The following is a 17,603-nucleotide window of genomic DNA, read 5'->3' on the forward strand; positions in this document are numbered from 1 at the left end:
GTCATCAGAAAACTTCTGAAGATGAACCTTCTCAATACTGCCCGCTCAGAAGGCCCCTTTTCTTGTCATTGAGGAGGGGTTTTATGTCCTTAGTTATGCACAGCTTGTTATTTAGGTAACAATGGACAGTCTGAGCAGGGACGATGGAGTCAGTGATACACTCAGTAAGCCCACTGATGTCCTCACTGACAAGTTTACAGTGTCTCCCAGTCTGTCACCTCAAAACAGCCCTGTAGTTTCACTAAGACCTCCTTTAACCATTCGCACATGCGTGTGTGTCTGTATGCTAACAGTAGGTCTAAAATTCTCTCCCCCTTGGTGGGACAGACCACGTACTGTGTGAAAGTTGGCAGTGTAAAACTTCAGATACACAGCCAAGTGTCATTACTAAAGTTACTGTACATTATACATAATCATAACAACAATAATAATAGTACTCACTAGTTCTGGTCAGCCATGAAGCAGGACAAGTTCAGACTCCAACGGACAATCAGCTCTGCAGGGAGGCTTATCAGCACCGATATATCCCCTCCATCAAGGACCTGTACAGGCCCAGTTTTAGGAAAGGGCCAGAAAACATCTCTGCAGACCCTTCACATTGCAACTGCTTCCTTCAGGAGGCACTACAGAGCGCTGTTTACTAAAACCAGCTGCCAAAGACAGTTTCTTCCCCCAGGCTGTCATGCTGATGAACACTGAGAAATAGCCCACTGTTATATCATTCAAGGTAACAGTGGCTTAGTATTACACTATTAAAATGAGTGTCTAAGATTCATCCAGGGTTGCACTATGTTCACCCCATTTATAGCTATGTAACTTGTAAAAGAGCAAGAGGGTTTTTTTTTTTTTTAAAACAAAACAGGTTTTTTGCATAAAAAAAAAACTTGAACTGGAGTCAAACAAACTTGGCCGAACAGATTCTGATATATAAACATGTCCAAGTCAATGTTTATCATGTCATGACATATTTCATGTCACAAGTTGCATTTATCATTCTCTGTATGACAAAGTGATCTTCCACCAGTCTTCGCTTGTGTGTTCACGGGCTGATGGACTCTGCAGTCGATTTCACATCTTATAGTAAGTGCGCACGCACGCACGCACGCACACACACACACACACACACACACACACACGAGAGAGGTCACAATCCTCAAACTTTAGACAGATTTTTTATTATAACCTAATAGTGAGAAATCAATACAGACAAAAAGGTTCCGAGGTCAATGCTTTACTACTACAGGTTGAACATGTGAATCTCATATTTATCATAGCAATGGAAATCAATGGAATTTAAGTAATGTTCCTACTGTCAATAAAAGAAAAAAAAAAGAAAAAAAATCAAACACAATGTAGCTTAAGAAGAAAAAAAAAAAAAGTTCTCCCATCTTAATTTCACAAATGTTTTCATCTGATCCCGAACAGAAAAGTGGAACCATGAGAAGGAAGAGAAGGTCCTCGTTTTCAGGCTTCAAGCACTCACATTTGTTTAGCCGTCGCTGCAGTTATGAGGCATACTTCCACTAACACAAATACACTAAACGCACATAATACATTAGAAGCTGCTGAATACACTTTAAGTTCTATTAACAGAAGACTCACCTTTACAATAAGCACCATGCACTAATGTAATGTGTTCAGGCTATGTATGTTTTTTTCAGAAGGGCAAAAATTCAGTTGTGGCAGTGTCACATAAGGAACCAGGCTGGACCTGCTTTTACATACTTGCTAACTGCAGCTATACCACAGCGTGTTACAAGACAATGAGAGATGGGAAACTGAGCCACTGTTTGGACTGGAGTGTGAATTAGGACCTGGAAGAAGATCAAAGCATATTGTGAATGTATCCAACCATTTAGACTTAAATGTTCTGCTTACTGTGCCCACCCACCCACATACAGAGCGCTGACTTTAGCTTCAAACAACAGCAATGAGATTCACTGTGTGACGTTTACATGGCACTTCGGCTAGCCTACCTGCTTACTGTAAATCAGCTCTGCCCTGACTGCATGGGACAAGCACTAGTATGTATACCGTGCCCGCTCCGCGCCGGGATCCCGCGGATTTTCATAGGTAGAACTTCTTGGGAGGGCGGTCACCGGAGAAAGGCGCGAACGCTCATATGTATATCCATCTGCTTCGGCAGCAACTCTCCGAATCGGACTCCGGTCACGTGCGTAGTATGAAGAGACTGGGGCTGGTGGAGGAGGGAGGGGAGGGCGCTCGTATGGGTTGACATTAGAGGGAGGCAGACGCTCTCTCATTATAGCCGTGGAGGAGGACGCTGCTGGAGCAGGCAAGGGGACAGCGCGGCGTTCCTCGAAATAACTGCCTCCGTAAGTATTGGCCCTGTACTTCTCGTAGTAGTCCACAACCCCGTACGGATCTCTTTCCTCATAAGGCGACCGTCGCACCGGGTAGGCTGGGAACGCGCCATAGAGTGAGCCGTTGCCCCTGTATGCTGCCTCGCCGCCATACATCTGAGCCATGCTATGTTCTGCAGCAGCATTTACACCATACCCCGGGTGTGGCCCATACCTCATTGCACCCTCATAGCCTGCACCTCTTCTGTACCCTGCCATGTTGCTGCTGTGACCGGAACCTCGGGAAAAACCGTGCACAGGAGCATAGCTGCCACCGTAATCTGGTTCGCCACTGAAGTCCGGATGATAACCCCTGCTGCGACCCCGCCCGCCAAATCTCGAGGCATCGTATCCATCAGACTTTGGCTCTGAACCGTGGTAGCCATTTTGGTCAAGAGGGCATTCTTTGGACCAGTGGCCTTCCTGCCCGCAACGATAACAACCCGATCTGTCTCCCATTCCCGGCGCAGTACGCAGGCGGCTAGTCGAAAGCTTCACGCTCATCAGTTTGCCTTAAAAAGAAAAGACTCAATAAGGATTTATACCTGCATTCATATTTCCTGCCTGTATCAATCAGCTAAAAGGCTGCATTGTATTCCAACAGTAGCAAGAAGACATACCTAATGATTTGAGCACTAAAAATATGGTTATTAAAGCTGAAATCCGTAACTTGAAACGCTTCTTAAACCACCGAAAACACAACAGGTAACTAATACGATGTGATCAGTGAGCGTCAATTTCAACTTGTACCCGTGGTGCGGACGTGGATCTCACCGGCGCAACCCGAGATTTATGATCCTGCGAATAAATGCGTGTCAAACACCACGTTCTACGAACAGGACTACGTCATGTCCGTTTTAATCCTGCCCTTAATGGGACTATGCATTTGGTCCGATTTGTACACTCTATGTACTTCAAATCAAATACTTGGAATAACCACACAACAGGTGTTTACCTGACGAGTGAGTCATAAATTCCAGTCTGTGTCCCTTTAAGTCCACAACACAGGCGGATATTACCAAAGACATTACGGATACCAGCTTTAAAATGATGTTGGAATTGTCTATTAAAACTTACCTTAGTTCTTTTTACTCACCTGCATTTGAGCAATAATTTACCCATCAACATAACAACAATATTGATACTACATCTTTAATCTGACTTTAATTAAATCATCAAGCCCAGCCCAAGAGTTCACCTTTAAAAGCTGTGTTGTCTAACTGATTAATGGCTTCCATGGCATCCTCCATTCTCTCCATGTGAACAAAAGCATAGTTTTTTACTATGTCACACTCCAACACAGCGCCAAACTCTTCAAACTTGGCCCTCAGCTCCTGGTTGGTACAGGCAATGTTGCCAACGTGCAGTTTGGTGGATCCCCTTGACTTGCCACGACTTAATTCCACGTTCATAGGCTGGCCATTCAGCTCATACTGGTGGAGATTGCGGATGGCTTCCTCTGCCTCTGTTTTGTCATCCATGTGCACAAAGCCAAAGTTCTTGACAATTGAGCATTCTGCAATCTTGCCATACTGAGAGAAGAGAGAGCGAAGTTCATCTGATGTGGTGTCTGGGGACAAGTTCCCTATGAATATTTTCACCATTGTGCAGGGTCCACGTCACTAAAGGAAGAGAGGAACTTCAGCATTAGTAGCATCATGACTCCGATGACTGAATTGAAACTTTTACCAGTTCATTTAACAAAATGCTATTCAGTTCAATTTTATTAATATAGCGCCAAATCACAACTCCAAGGTTATATGGTGAACTTCTGCAATAATGAGTTGACAGCAGTGTTGTTGAGCAATCACTACTCAAACTTTATAGACTTTTCTCCATTGACAAGGCTTCCTGGGCATGTAGGAGTGAGGACCCCTACTAGTTAACTGTATAGAAAGTCTCCACGTAATCTCATGGGGACAACACGAACAACACTGGTACAGTCCGCACAGAATAGAGTGGCAGCAATACTAACAAAGCCAGCACTCTGACAGTATTTCATTAAAGATAACCCACTCAGCTTTAACGAGTCACCGTATGGGCCTTGAACGTCAACTGGAGAATAACGTAATGGACGCGCTCTTTGGGCAAAAGTTTAAGCGCAACAATTAAAGTTTGACGAAGGAGCTGACCAACAGACAAAGCTGCAGTGGACTGGATTCAGCGGAGCCATTTCTATCGGCTGTTTAGTTTACAAAGAACCAGCGTGGTGTGCGGAGTCCAAAGGAAACGCGCGAACGAGCCATTAGCAAGCACAGCAGTGCCCGCGCGGTGCTTAACCAGACACTGAGCACGCAGCCGAAAAAAGTCGTTAGCGGCACCGCTAAATAACATCACCGCAGCTTATCTGATTACAATGTGCATCAAAACCTGACAAAACACTTACACACTTAAACTTACCGCACTATACTATGCCTGCTTTGGTTACTCTTACGTAACGTCACAACATTCAGGCTGCGGCCTTCACTACACGAGTCGCGAGGCTGTAGCTTGGATATTGGATTAGCAGATCTCTTTTACAGCAAACACTTCTGGAGCAGCTGGAACTGTGGTGCACTGGGTCACTTTCGCAACCGATTTTTGTTCCTCGCAATTACGGGGTAATACAATTCATACCTGTTAAAAGTCGCACTCCTCGTCTCCTCCCTCGGAGAATGAAATGGCGGCTAGCGCGTTGGCAGGCAAATACATACAGCTAACCCCGCTAGCGCTTTTTGGGAGGGACTAGCTAGCACCGAAAGCTAAGCCATGGCGTCTCCACATGCAGAGCAAAGGAAACCAAGGCAGGAGAATAGGCAAGATGGAGGATATACTTCGTGACTACGTGTAAAATAGTTTTTTTCTAAACATTATTATCAGTACTTGAACAGTGACATTTAAGAAATCCGACTTGCTTTGGAAGATTAGCACCTAATCACGCTGATCAAAAGTGAAAAAGGTTCTTTCATACAGTCGCTGGATCACATCATTGGGTCTTTGAAAGCGTTCATGCGGAGACACACAGCCCACTCAAAGCTGGATCTGTAGTTTGGAGGTCCCATCTCGGTTCGCGGAGCAAAGTTTTCAAGTTAACTGGACTACCACATACAGATTAGTGTCAATGCGTTTCGTCCAATATGTTCTGATATGAAAACCTTATTGATAACAACGTAGCGAAAGAGGGGGCAATTTCGTTCTGATCCATCCCAGTTTGGGCACAGTGGATCGTCCTGTATACTCTACCATCCGCAGCAGAATAAAACACACATGACCCAAACTGTGGCTCAGCACATAAGGCTGTTTTGGTTTGTCAAAAATAATTTTTATTTCTCCTGGCTTGTCCCGGTGACTTCTCTCTCTTTTAAATGGAATGGAATTGTTAAGATTTAAATGGAATCTTAACACAATGAAGAGACAGGGGTTAGTGTTTTTTCTCCCTAAAATCTGCACTGAAAAGTTTAATTCAACTGTGGCTCTACATCAATGAAGAGCTTTAAACAAACAAACAAACAAACAAACAAACAAAAAACAGAATTTCAAAGAAATATAGATTTTAAATAGGTGAAGAATGGCCTTTCATGGAGACTTTTTTACAAGACATCGTCTTGAACATTAACCTTGAGCCCCTATTTGGACAAATAACTGGATTTTATTTTCTGATATTCATACTTGGAGCATTTTTAGAACAAAATACCAAAAGCCACACCACTGCATTCATCATACTCAAGTAAAAAACTGAAACGAGCATGACCAAAATAATTTTGGCTTTATTAAAAATCATTAACTTCAGATTTTTTTTAAAAGGTATATTAATATTTTTTCAGCTAGTATGAAAAATACAAACTTCAAATCCACTCATAAGCAAAACAAGGAAAGGCACCTTCAACAGTACACAGGACGTGCCTCACAACTTCTACAGCTCTGCTCCGTCCCCCCACAGACTTGTTCCTACTCAGTGTTACATGGATACAATAGAGATCTCACACACCGTGGCTCGTTTCTGTTGTTGGCTACAGGCAGTCAGCACCACTATCATCGGGAAGAAAACCGTTTGTCAGTTGCACAATCCATATCAGCTAGCAGTCTCACTTTGGTGTCACTTAGTTGAAGAATTTTAGCCCAGCAGACACCTCAATTATTAGAAAATGAACAAATAGCAGAACCCACAGACACATTTAAATGAGAAAAAAGCTGGAATGTTTATGATCTCCAGGCTTAACTTTGGTTTAAACTCAAAGTATCCCTCTGTAAATGCTAACTGAACGCTAGACTGCACACACATCCAATTCCCTGCTGCTGCCTTTAGCCTTTTAATCCACTACAGAGGGAAACGCTGCACCATTCGATTCCACACGTCTGGCTTTACCTGTTATAAAATACACATTGAGAGTTACCGCCCGCTGCAGCAATGATGCTGCAGCAATGATGCTGCAGCAATGATGATCATTTGTAACACTTTTTTCTCTTTATCCAAATTCGTTTTACTGACACACATGTCAAATGTGTGAAAGCGCAAAATCCAATTCTTCTGTGCAACAGGTAACCTATGCCATTATGTGGAATGAGGTATGCTTCATGCAATCTTAAAAAACAAAACATGTATTAACTGAACAAGAATATGTCTAAATGACAAAGAAAGACCAAAAATTATTATTTGCCGATTTGAACAATTTGCAACAAATGATGAGAGACATGTAAAGAAAGAAAGACTTGGCTAAAACCCGAGCTGAAAACCTGCAGAGTAAGAAAAATGTCAAAGTGTGACATTTGCTAATCGCCCCTTCAGAAAACAAGCTAGGGGAACATGGCTGAAAAGGACGAGTCGTCTGCAGGCCACTGGCATCTCAGATGCCTAGAAGATACGGACACCATTTTCCAAACAGAGTCTCTTTGCCGTACATCAACGCAGACTGAAGGAATCACACTTGAAGTGACGGCAAAGGAAAAGTCTTGCAGTTCACAGACAGACCTAGAAAGAGAGCACAGCATTCCTGAGAAACAGTGCTGACACTTACCACAACTTTAAAAGATTCAGAACGTTAAAAACAGTCCAAGTTCAGACAAACACAGAACCGCGTCAGTGCCCGCTGACTGCTAATGTCTTAAAGTAACGTTATGGACTGTGGTGCTCACCTGGCTTTAGTAAGGCGCATAACGTGATGCATAATGACCCTTGGGTCGTGCAGCTGTGTATGAGCTCCTGGAGGCAGAGGCAGGCGACAGTTGTGTTCGCTCATAGGCAAAGCCAGCCGATGGGACAGCTGCTCGTCTGGTCGGGGTGTGCTCACCTGTGTAGCATGCGGCAGGCGCTTGAGGCGGAGGCAGGGCCTGACGCTCAAAGGGATCTACACTGGATGAGAGCTTTGAGATGGAGGAAGGTGGGGGAGGGGGAAGGTAGGACATGCGCCGATCCTCAAAATAGCTTGAGCCAAAAGGATGAGCTCTGTACTTCTCATAATAGTTGACGCTGCTATAGAAATGGTCACGATCAAAGGCTGGTGACCTATCAGCATAGGAGCCTGGTGCTCTGCTGCTGTACCGATCCCCTGGCTCAGAGGCGTAGCCGCTAAGCCTGTGGGGAAGAGGTGGAGGCAACCCACCTACGTAACTAGCCGGACTATATGCAGAGCCACCCATGTAATCAGCTGCTGCAGGTGAGGCCATCCCGTAGCTGCCATAACTTGGGAGACCGTGTGGCGGGGCCTGGGCGCCGCGGCCTCTCATGCCGTCACTGTGGCTACCGTTCCGAGCGACTGGACAGTCTTTCGACCAGTGGCCGTGTTTCCCGCAGACAAAGCAGCCCGTATGATTTCCCATTCCCGGGGCAGTGCGAAGCCGACTGGTGGATAGCTGTACGCTCATCAGCTTGCCTTGTAAGGAAAGAGAAGACACGCATGAGACCGTGGGGACTCTGACACGGAAAGCTTCTTAACGACCATTAAACACGTTAAAGCGACAATGACTGAGAAAAGCGAAAAAACGTGCAGGTGACTGAATGACAGTGCAGTGCCCATTCATCAAGTACACTGCCACTGGTTTTACAAAAAGACCTTCCAAACTTGTGATTATTTTTAGTTAACTCGTCAGTTAAAGCAACGGTTATCTATACTCTGTGGAAATACATCAGCAAGAGGACTTTACTTATCCCTACGGCGGCAAAATAGAATCCAAAATCGCATGTACAGAGAAGACAACTTGCACTCCCCTGCCCGAGCGTTCACCTTTGTAGGCTGTGTTGTCCAGCTTACTGATGGCTTCCATTGCATCTTCGACTCGCTCCATGTGAACAAAGGCATAGTCCTTAACAATGTCACACTCCACCACTGGGCCAAACTCTTCAAACTTGGCCCTCAAAACGTCACTAGTGACCTCTTCCCCGAGGTTGCTGACATGCAGTTTGGTGGTGGACTTAGGCCTCCCTTTGCTCATTTCCACATTCATGCGCCAGCCGTGCAGCTGGTGCTGGTGGAGGTTTTTGATGGCCTCCTCTGCCTCGCTCATGTTGCTCATGTGTACAAAGCCGTAGTTTTTGACAGTGTCACATTCTGTGACTTTGCCGTACTTCTCGAAGAGTTCCCGTAGCTCCTCTGCTGTGGCATTGCAGGCAAGGTTGCCAATAAAAATTTTCACCATGATGAATTCTGTGTATCCTAGAAGATCAAGAAATATGTCTGTTAGGAACACATTCCATACTTATTGATCTAAAAGGATGTGAGGGCCATTGCCCATTTCTGTTGGTTAACAATGTCATGAAATTGCTGCCTTATACAAATAAATACAAACTAAATCTAAAAGCAATTGTTCAGCTAATACAAAGGCCTTCGCAAACATTAACAAGGCAGGGCATGTTTGCTTAAACTGTTGAATGTGTTCACACCAAACATCAATGAGGACAGGCCAAAATCAAGTCACATAAAAGGAGAGAATCATTCACTCAGCTTTCACCAGCTTCTTTTATTAGACCGCAGAAGATTCAACGTGTGGACTGTCTGTGGTGGTCAGAATGATGTCCATGTCAGACACTGGCAGGATAGCTTCTTATTTGTACTCATCACAGGCGATCTGACATGTGTGACTACTTGAGTGGTCAAGTGTACACACAGAGACTACACAATTCATTTAAACTGTAACTACATGTTGCTGCTGCAAAATGATCGGCAGATGAGAAGAGCTGAATTCGGGGCTGTGACAGGAGCTGCTTTGGGGCTGAGTGACATAAACAGACTTTTGCTGAGCAGATGTGCTAACTTTTGTGTGTGTATGCTGTATTTGGAAAAGTACCACCTTCATATTACACTGCCTTCATTTGTCAGCGGAGACATGTCAACACCAGTTTTGCACTCGTAAAGTAGCTAGCTTGTTAGCACTAATCCGTATGTTACATTAATCACACGATAACGAACCCTAACGCCCCAGGTACGTGTTGCTCCCAATTTCTAAACTATGTAAACTGCGTTTAGTTCGCAACTCTTCACCATTCATCCACTGCTATTTATAATTTTTGACTGTAATACGTCCAGGAAGCTAATGCTCGCTAGCCGCAGACTCACTCACTTTGGCCTGTTAATTAATTTTCTTCTTTATTAAACACCACAACGTAAGTTTTACATCGCACACATAAAGAGTCGTGTCACGTCTTCACACCAAAACCCCCAGCTCACCTATAAAGAGACGTAGGCCTCGATACCAATGAATGAACAATGAAATGACGCCACTGTACCGTCCGCGTTCTCTTCTTCGCCTGTTGTTTTGATTGGTAGTTAGCAAACCAGCTTGGAGCCGTTCGCCCTCTACTGGCCTGGAGTGCGAACAAGTCAATCGGCGCCAAAAGTGATCGAGCTCGTTGACCACAGCATATTTTTTTTAACCATTATAAAAAAGGACATTAGATATAAAATTTACTGAAAAAAAACCCTAAAGCATAAGCAATCAGTTCAACCTGCTATGTTGTTGTTGTTTTTGTTTTTTACAAAGGCAGGGCAGCCAGCAGAGCAAAAGGAAGCTGCGACATGAAAATCAAACATGGAGATAAAGGAAAGATGGGAGCAGGAAGGCCCTTGAGTATTTCACCTTATTTAACATTTCTGTACTATTGTTATTTAATAAGATGTTCTTATACAAAGGGTTTCTGTGTGCAAAAAAAGAAAAGAAAAAAAACAGAAATGAGCTGCACTTTTGTGGCTTGTACACTGGGAGGCTCCAGTAAAGGTTTGAACCATTGACTGTAGAAAACTGTGTCTACAGGGAGTGCAGAATTATTAGGCAAATGAGTATTTTGTCCACATCATCCTCTTCATACATGTTGTCTTACCCCAAGCTGTATAGGCTTGAAAGCCTACTACCAATTAAGCATATTAGGTGATGCGCATCTCTGTAATGAGAAGGGGTGTGGTCTAATGACATCAACACCCTATATCAGGTGTGCATAATTATTAGGCAACTTCCTTTCCTTTGGCAAAATGGGTCAAAAGAAGGACTTGACAGGCTCAGAAAAGTCAAAAATAGTGGGATATCTTGCAGAGGGATGCAGCAGTCTCAAAATTGCAAAGCTTCTGAAGCGTGATCATCGAACAATCAAGCGTTTCATTCAAAATAGTCAACAGAGTCGCAAGAAGTGTGTGGAAAGTGTGTCGCAAGAAGTGTGTGGAAAAACCAAGGCGCAAAATAACTGCCCATGAACTGAGAAAAGTCAAGCGTGCAGCTGGCAAGATGCCACTTGCCACCAGTTTGGCCATATTTCAGAGCTGCAACATCACTGGAGTGCCCAAAAGCACAAGGTGTGCAATACTCAGAGACATGGCCAAGGTAAGAAAGGCTGAAAGACGACCACCACTGAACAAGACGCACAAGCTGAAACGTCAAGACTGGGCCAAGAAATATCTCAAGACTGATTTTTCTAAGGTTTTATGGACTGATGAAATGAGAGTGAGTCTCGATGGGCCAGATGGATGGGCCCGTGGCTGGATTGGTAAAGGGCAGAGAGCTCCAGTCCCACTCAGACGCCAGCAAGGTGGAGGTGGAGTACTGGTTTGGGCTGGTATCATCAAAGATGAGCTTGTGGAGCCTTTTCGGGTTGAGGATGGAGTCAAGCTCAACTCCCAGTCCTACTGCCAGTTTCTGGAAGACACCTTCTTCAAGCAGTGGTACAGGAAGAAGTCTGCATCCTTCAAGAAAAACATGATTTTCATGCAGGACAATGCTCCATCACACGCGTCCAAGTACTCCACAGCGTGGCTGGCAAGAAAGGGTATAAAAGAAGAAAAACTAATGACATGGCCTCCTTGTTCACCTGATCTGAACCCCATTGAGAACCTGTGGTCCATCATCAAATGTGAGATTTACAAGGATGGAAAACAGTACACCTCTCTGAACAGTGTCTGGGAGGCTGTGGTTGCTGCTGCACGCAATGTTGATGGTGAACAGATCAAAACACTGACAGAATCCATGGATGGCAGGCTTTTGAGTGTCCTTGCAAAGAAAGGTGGCTATATTGGTCGCTGAGTTGTTTTTGAATGTCAGAAATGTATATTTGTGAATGTGGAGATGTTATATTGGTTTCACTGGTAAAAATAAAAAATTGAAATGGGTATATATTTGTTTTTTGTTAAGTTGCCTAATAATTATGCACAGTAATAGTCACCTGCACACACAGATATCCCCCTAAAATGGCTAAAACTAAAAACAAACTAAAAACTACTTCCAAAAACATTCAGCTTTGATATTAATGAGTTTTTTGGGTTCATTGAGAACATGGTTGTTGTTCAATAATAAAATTATTCCTCAAAAATACAACTTGCCTAATAATTCTGCACTCCCTGTATATGTCAGGTCGGGTATCAGATGCCACCTCTCTGGGGACATCTCAGGCCCTCTAAGGCATGGAGGCCTATCTCCCCCCACCACTCCCCCTGCCAGTGGCAGACGCCTTCAGAAATGGTTCTTTGTGTCCGGGGATGGGCGTCCAGGTACACACCAGTTCACTCCTGGTGGCTGCTTGTCGGGGCCTGGAGCCTGGGGGTGGGGTGCCCTCGGCCTCTTGGCCTGGGGCTCGGTCACTCAGGCACAGCTGATGGAGCTCACGGGCACGTCGCTGCAACCCCCCCTGGCTTCTGCTCTGCGGCTGACCCCTCATCTGGGACTCTCCTCAGCTCTTTCCGGGATAGTGGCACGGTTGCCCCTCTGTTGGTCTTCCTTGGTCTCTTGTGTTCTGAGGGCCTCTGGATGGCTGGAGCCTGGATCTCCTCCATACCTGCTTCATGCCCTGGAGGACGGGGCTATGGCCCCCCCACACCCTCTAGCAGATCATTACATGAAGGAACCTTTTAAATACAAGCGCGTTCATGCTCACAGGTGTACACACGGGTGCTCACACACACAAACTACACCCTTTTTGGCTGCTACCTCAAAGCACACTGTGCTCTGTCTTCTTTCTGGTCTTCCTTGGTCTCTTGTGTTCTGATGGATTTTTTGTCTGTTTGTTTTGTGGGTTTTTGTTTTTTGCCCTTTATCGCCGTCCCTCTTCCCCACTGTGTGTCTGTGAGGAGTGACCGGTCCAATGATAACCCTCCAGACTTCAGTAATGAACCTGCAGCAACAATGTAAGAGAGCTGCTGACTCATTTATTCAGTGTAAATAATGATTTTTGATGCAGTGGGAGAAGAAAAATGACAAAAACATTTTTAAAAATTAGGATTAAAATATTAAAAACTATGTTTTTGAGTTTCCTGATGTAGCACAAAAATATATGAACATAACTGTATATAGGACAGATATTTTACGGTTCTTTTAGGCAGCACCAAAAAACAAAAAGACTATTTTTAAGGTGTCTGAGGTAGTGAGTCAACATGTCACACTGGGTCAAAGGTCAGGGAGTAAAAGTGTGTTTTAAAGGAGGTTTGAAAGCAGCGAGTGAAGGAGCCTGTCGAGGTAAATCGTCCCATAACTGATCAAATTCAGTTGGTGGACCTCTGTGTGAAATCAAGCATCTGGTTCACAGAGAGGATAACCCTCACACAGTACAACATTATATAGGGAGACAAAAACAGAGATTATCGTAGCCATCGCTCTCTCACATGGACGTGGCAGTCTTGCTGTCTGCTGCGAATCCTCCCCGTACCTCCGTGACCTCGTCTGGTATCTGCTCCCTCCTCTGTAAGAGACAGTAAAGGAAAACACGTCTCTGCCTAGTCTTGAAAATCTAATCTTATCATCCATTGTTCTTCTAGGGCCTCTTCTTCTTGTGGTCTCAGCTAACTGCTAATATTTAAATGGCTAACATTAACATGTGTGCCAGCCAGGTTAACATTTATGATGAACTATGATTAATTAACTGATGTTGAAACTGGAGCTTTACTGACCTCTGAAATTCCTCCTAAAGTGTTATTCAGTGTTGTGACAGTCAGCTGCTTCAGCTGCTGCTGGGATGGGCTGTGGCAAAGAGAACAGAGAAAATCCAAATCAGAGTTTTTCTCTGAATTAAAAGCAAGGAAACAACAATATATTCTACATGGTGAAACTGATGGTTTATGGTGTTTGGGTCTGTTTTTCTGTATTTATGCAGATAAAGTGTAAACTCAGATGAATTATACCATCAAATGTTAAAGGAAAATATCAGGATGAGTGTCTGTGAGCTGAGAAGGACGTGAAGACATGGAATGTCACCTCTCTGGTGGGGAAGGAGCCTGAGTTAGTGCGTGAGGTTGAGAGGTACCGGCTAGATATAGTCGGGCTCACCTCTACGCATGGCTTGGGCTCTGGAACCAGTCTCCTGGAGAGGGGCTGGACTCTGTCTCAGTCTGGAGTTGCCCCTGGTGAGAGGCGGCGGGCTGGGGTGGGTATTCTAATATCCCCTCGGCTTGCTGCCGGTACGTTGGGGTTTTTCCCGGTGGACGAGAGGGTTTGTTCCCTGCGCCTTAGGGTCGGGGAACGGGTCCTGACTGTCATCTGCGCTTATGCGCCGAGTGGCAGTTCAGAGTACCCAGCCTTCTTAGAGTCCCTGGGAGGGGGGGGGGGGGGGGGTGCTGGAGGGTGCTCCACCTGGAGACTCTGTTGTCCTGCTGGGAGACTTCAATGCTCACGTGGGTAACGACAGCGAGACCTGGAGGGGCGTGATTGGGAGGAACGGCCTCCCTGATCTGAACCCGAGCGGTGCTTTGTTATTGGACTTCTGTGCTAATCACAGTTTGGCCATAACGAACACCCTGTTCGAACATAAGAGTGTCCATAAGTGCACGTGGCACCAGGACGCTCTAGGCCGTAGGTCGATGATCGATTTTGTAATCGTATCAGCAGACCTGCGACCATATGTTCTGGACACTCGGGTAAAGAGAGGGGCTGAGCTGTCAACTGATCACCACCTGGTGGTGAGTTGGATCAGGTGGCGGGGGAGGACGCTGGACAGACCTGGTGCACCTAAACGCGTAGTGAGGGTGTGCTGGGAACGTCTAGCAGAGGCCCCAGTCCGCGAGATCTTCAACGCACACCTCCGGCAGAGCTTCAACAGCATTCAAATCAAATCAAATCACTTTTTATTGTCACATCACATGTGCAGGCACACTGGCACAGCACATGCGAGTGAAATTCTTGTGTGCGAGCCCCACAAGCAACAGAGATGTGCAAACACAACAACACAAACGAGCAAAATACAAGAATGGCCAACCTGAAACTAATAAATATATGTACAATATATAATAGTGTATGCATTTCTGGATGTGTATACTAAATATTTTCCTACGTGTGTGTGTGTGTGTGTGTGTGTGTGTGTGTGTGTGTGTGTGTATACACATTTTTACAAATTAAATAGTAAAAAAAAAAAAAAAAAAAAAAAAAAAATAATAATAATAATAAAATATATAAAATATACAGAGTTGAATATGTGCAAAACAAGTGGCATTTATATACAGTGTGGAGTGCATAATGTTGAAGTTCCAGTAGTGAAGCTGAGGTGTCTATGACGTGTTCAGCAGTCTGATGGCCTGATGGAAAAAGCTGTCTCTCAGTCTGCTGGTACGGGACCGGATGCTGCAGAACCTCCTTCCTGATGGAAGCAGTCTGAACAGTTTATGGCTGGGGTGACTGGAGTCCTTGATGATCCTCCCCGCTTTCCTCAGGCACCGCTTCCTGTAGATGTCTTGGAGGGAGGGAAGCTCACCTCCAATTATCCGTTCAGAGCACCGCACTACTCGCTGGAGAGCTTTGCAGTTGTAGGCGGTGCTGTTGCCATACCAGGTGGTGATGCATCCAGTGAGGATGCTCTCAATGGCACAGTGATAGAAGGTCCTGAGGATGCGGGGGCTCATGCCGAATCTTTTCAGTCTCCTGAGAAAGAAGAGGCGCTGCTGCGCCTTCTTCACTGTTTTGTTTGTGTGTACTGACCACGTAAGATCCTCAGCCAGGTGTACACCAAGGAACCGGAAGCTGCTCACTCTCTCCACAGCAGCGCCGTTGATGGTGATGGGGGTGTGTACTTCTCTGCACCTCCGGAAGTCCACTATCAACTCCTTTGTCTTTGCGACGTTGAGGGTGAGATGGTTGTCTTGACACCAGTGGGTCAGGGCGCTGACCTCCTCCCTCATTCCGAGGGAGACTGGGGACATTGAGTCCGAATGGACCATGTTCAGCGTCTCCATTGCCGAAGCTGCTGCATTGAGCTGCGGCCGCAAGGTGGTTGGTGCCTGCCGTGGTGGTAATCCCCGAACCAAATGGTGGACACCAGAGGTGAAGGGAGCCACCAGGCTGAAGAAGGAGTCCTATCGGGCTTGGTTAGCCTGTGGGACTCCGGAGGCAGCCGACAGGTATCGACAGGCCAAGCGGAATGCGGCTCGGGCAGTGGCTGAAGCAAAAACTCGGGTGTGGGAGGAGTTCGGAGAGGCCATGGAAAAAGACTTTCGGACTGCCTCGAAGAGATTCTGGCAAACCGTCAGACGTCTCAGGAGGGGAAAGCGGTGCTCTACCTGCACTGTGTATAGTGCTGGCGGAGCGCTGCTGACGTCGACTGAGAAAATTGTCAGGCGGTAGAAGGAATACTTCGAGGACCTCCTTAATCCCACTGACACGTCTTCCGAGGAGGAAGCAGAGTCTGGGGATGAGGGGAATGACCCGCCAATTTCCGGGGGCGAGGTCACTGAGGCAGTTAAACAACTCCTTGGTGGCAGAGCCCCTGGTGTTGATGAGGTCCGCCCCGAGTTCCTGAAGGCTCTGGACGTTGTAGGGCTGTCCTGGTTGAGACGCCTCTGCAATGTTGCGTGGAGATCAGGGGCAGTACCTGTGGACTGGCAGACCGGGGTGGTGGTCCCCATCTTTAAGAAGGGGGACCGGAGGGTGTGTTCCAACTACAGGGGGATCACACTCCTCAGCCTCCCTGGGAAAGTCTATGCCAGGGTGCTGGAAAGGAGAGTTCGTCCGTTAGTCGAACTTCGGATACAGGAGGAACAATGCGGTTTTCGTCCTGGTCGCGGAACACCGGACCAGCTCTTTATCCTCTCGAGGATACTTGAGGGTGCATGGGAGTTTGCCCAACCAGTCTACATGTGTTTTGTGGACTTGGAGAAGGCATTCGACCGTGTCCCTCGGGTGTCCTGTGGGAGGTGTTGCGGGAATATGGGGTGTCTGGCCCATTGCTACGGGCCATTCGATCCCTATACAACCGTTGCAAGAGCTTGGTTCGCATTGCCGGCAATAAGTCGGACTCGTTCCCGGTGGGTGATGGGCTCCACCAGGGCTGCCCTTTGTCTCCGGTTCTGTTCATAATTTTTATGGACAGAATTTCTAGGCGCAGCCAAGTGGCGGAGGGCTTTCGCTTTGGTGGCCTCAGAATCTCATCTCTGATTTTTGCAGATGATGTGGTTCTGTTGGCTTCATCGGGTGAGGGCCTCCAGCTCGCACTGGAACGGTTCGCAGCCGAGTGCGAAGCAGCGGGAATGAGGATCAGCACCTCCAAATCTGAGGCCATGGTTCTCAGCCGGAAAAGGGTGGAGTGCCCACTCCGGGTCGGGGATGAGTTCCTGCCCCAAGTGGAGGAGTTCAAGTATCTCGGGGTCTTGTTCGCGAGTGATGGGAGAAGGGAGCCGGAGATCGACAGACGGATTGGGGCTGCAGCTGCAGTAATGCGGACGCTGCACCGGTCCGTCGTGGTGAAGAGGGAGCTGAGTGTAAAAGCGAAGCTCTCAATTTACCGGTCGATCTACGTCCCTACCCTCACCTATGGCCACGAGCTGTGGGTAGTGACCGAAAGAACGAGATCGAGGATACAAGCGGCAGAAA

The 17,603-nt window shown here is 46.3% G+C and overlaps 2 protein-coding genes across 4 annotated transcripts; both read right to left on the bottom strand.

Annotated features, from left to right (window-relative positions):
• Positions 1-1,155: 1,155 nt before the first annotated feature.
• Positions 1,156-5,467, bottom strand: rbm4.1 (RNA binding motif protein 4.1). 3 transcript variants are annotated; one of them, XM_085267501.1, is made up of 4 exons: positions 4,980-5,467; positions 3,562-3,985; positions 1,977-2,875; positions 1,156-1,814 (listed from the first exon to the last, which is right to left on the bottom strand). In XM_085267501.1, the coding sequence occupies exons 2-3, from the start codon at positions 3,965-3,967 to the stop codon at positions 2,022-2,024; spliced, it is 1,260 nt and encodes a 419-aa protein (XP_085123627.1). In that variant the 5' UTR covers positions 3,968-3,985; positions 4,980-5,467; the 3' UTR covers positions 1,156-1,814; positions 1,977-2,021. The 3 variants fall into 3 exon arrangements, with proteins under 3 accessions (XP_085123627.1, XP_085123625.1, XP_085123626.1); XM_085267499.1 differs by having other exon boundaries at positions 1,156-2,875; positions 4,980-5,462; XM_085267500.1 differs by lacking the exon at positions 4,980-5,467 and adding an exon at positions 4,764-4,940 and having other exon boundaries at positions 1,156-2,875.
• A 624-nt stretch (positions 5,468-6,091) lies between these two features.
• Positions 6,092-10,096, bottom strand: LOC146581118 (RNA-binding protein 4.1-like). Its single transcript, XM_085267512.1, has 4 exons — positions 10,004-10,096; positions 8,564-8,992; positions 7,476-8,212; positions 6,092-7,311 (listed from the first exon to the last, which is right to left on the bottom strand). The coding sequence occupies exons 2-3, from the start codon at positions 8,973-8,975 to the stop codon at positions 7,482-7,484; spliced, it is 1,143 nt and encodes a 380-aa protein (XP_085123638.1). The 5' UTR covers positions 8,976-8,992; positions 10,004-10,096; the 3' UTR covers positions 6,092-7,311; positions 7,476-7,481.
• Positions 10,097-17,603: the final 7,507 nt, after the last annotated feature.

This window comes from Mchenga conophoros, linkage group LG3 (assembly GCF_057382185.1).
Source record: "Mchenga conophoros isolate Kocher_MC1m ecotype Shallow Benthic linkage group LG3, M_conophoros_male_GT1.1, whole genome shotgun sequence".
NCBI classification, from domain to species: domain Eukaryota; kingdom Metazoa; phylum Chordata; class Actinopteri; order Cichliformes; family Cichlidae; genus Mchenga; species Mchenga conophoros.

Bases quoted from the DNA above. Each gene is read 5' to 3' on its own strand.
- rbm4.1 (XM_085267501.1), bottom strand. From the start codon at position 3,967: ATGGTGAAAATATTCATAGGGAACTTGTCCCCAGACACCACATCAGAT. The intron at 2,876-3,561 runs GTGAACTCTTGG...TTTCTTTTTAAG, and splicing joins AGACAACACAGCTTTTAAAG to GCAAACTGATGAGCGTGAAG.
- LOC146581118 (XM_085267512.1), bottom strand. From the start codon at position 8,975: ATGGTGAAAATTTTTATTGGCAACCTTGCCTGCAATGCCACAGCAGAG. The intron at 8,213-8,563 runs GTGAACGCTCGG...TTTCCTTACAAG, and splicing joins GGACAACACAGCCTACAAAG to GCAAGCTGATGAGCGTACAG.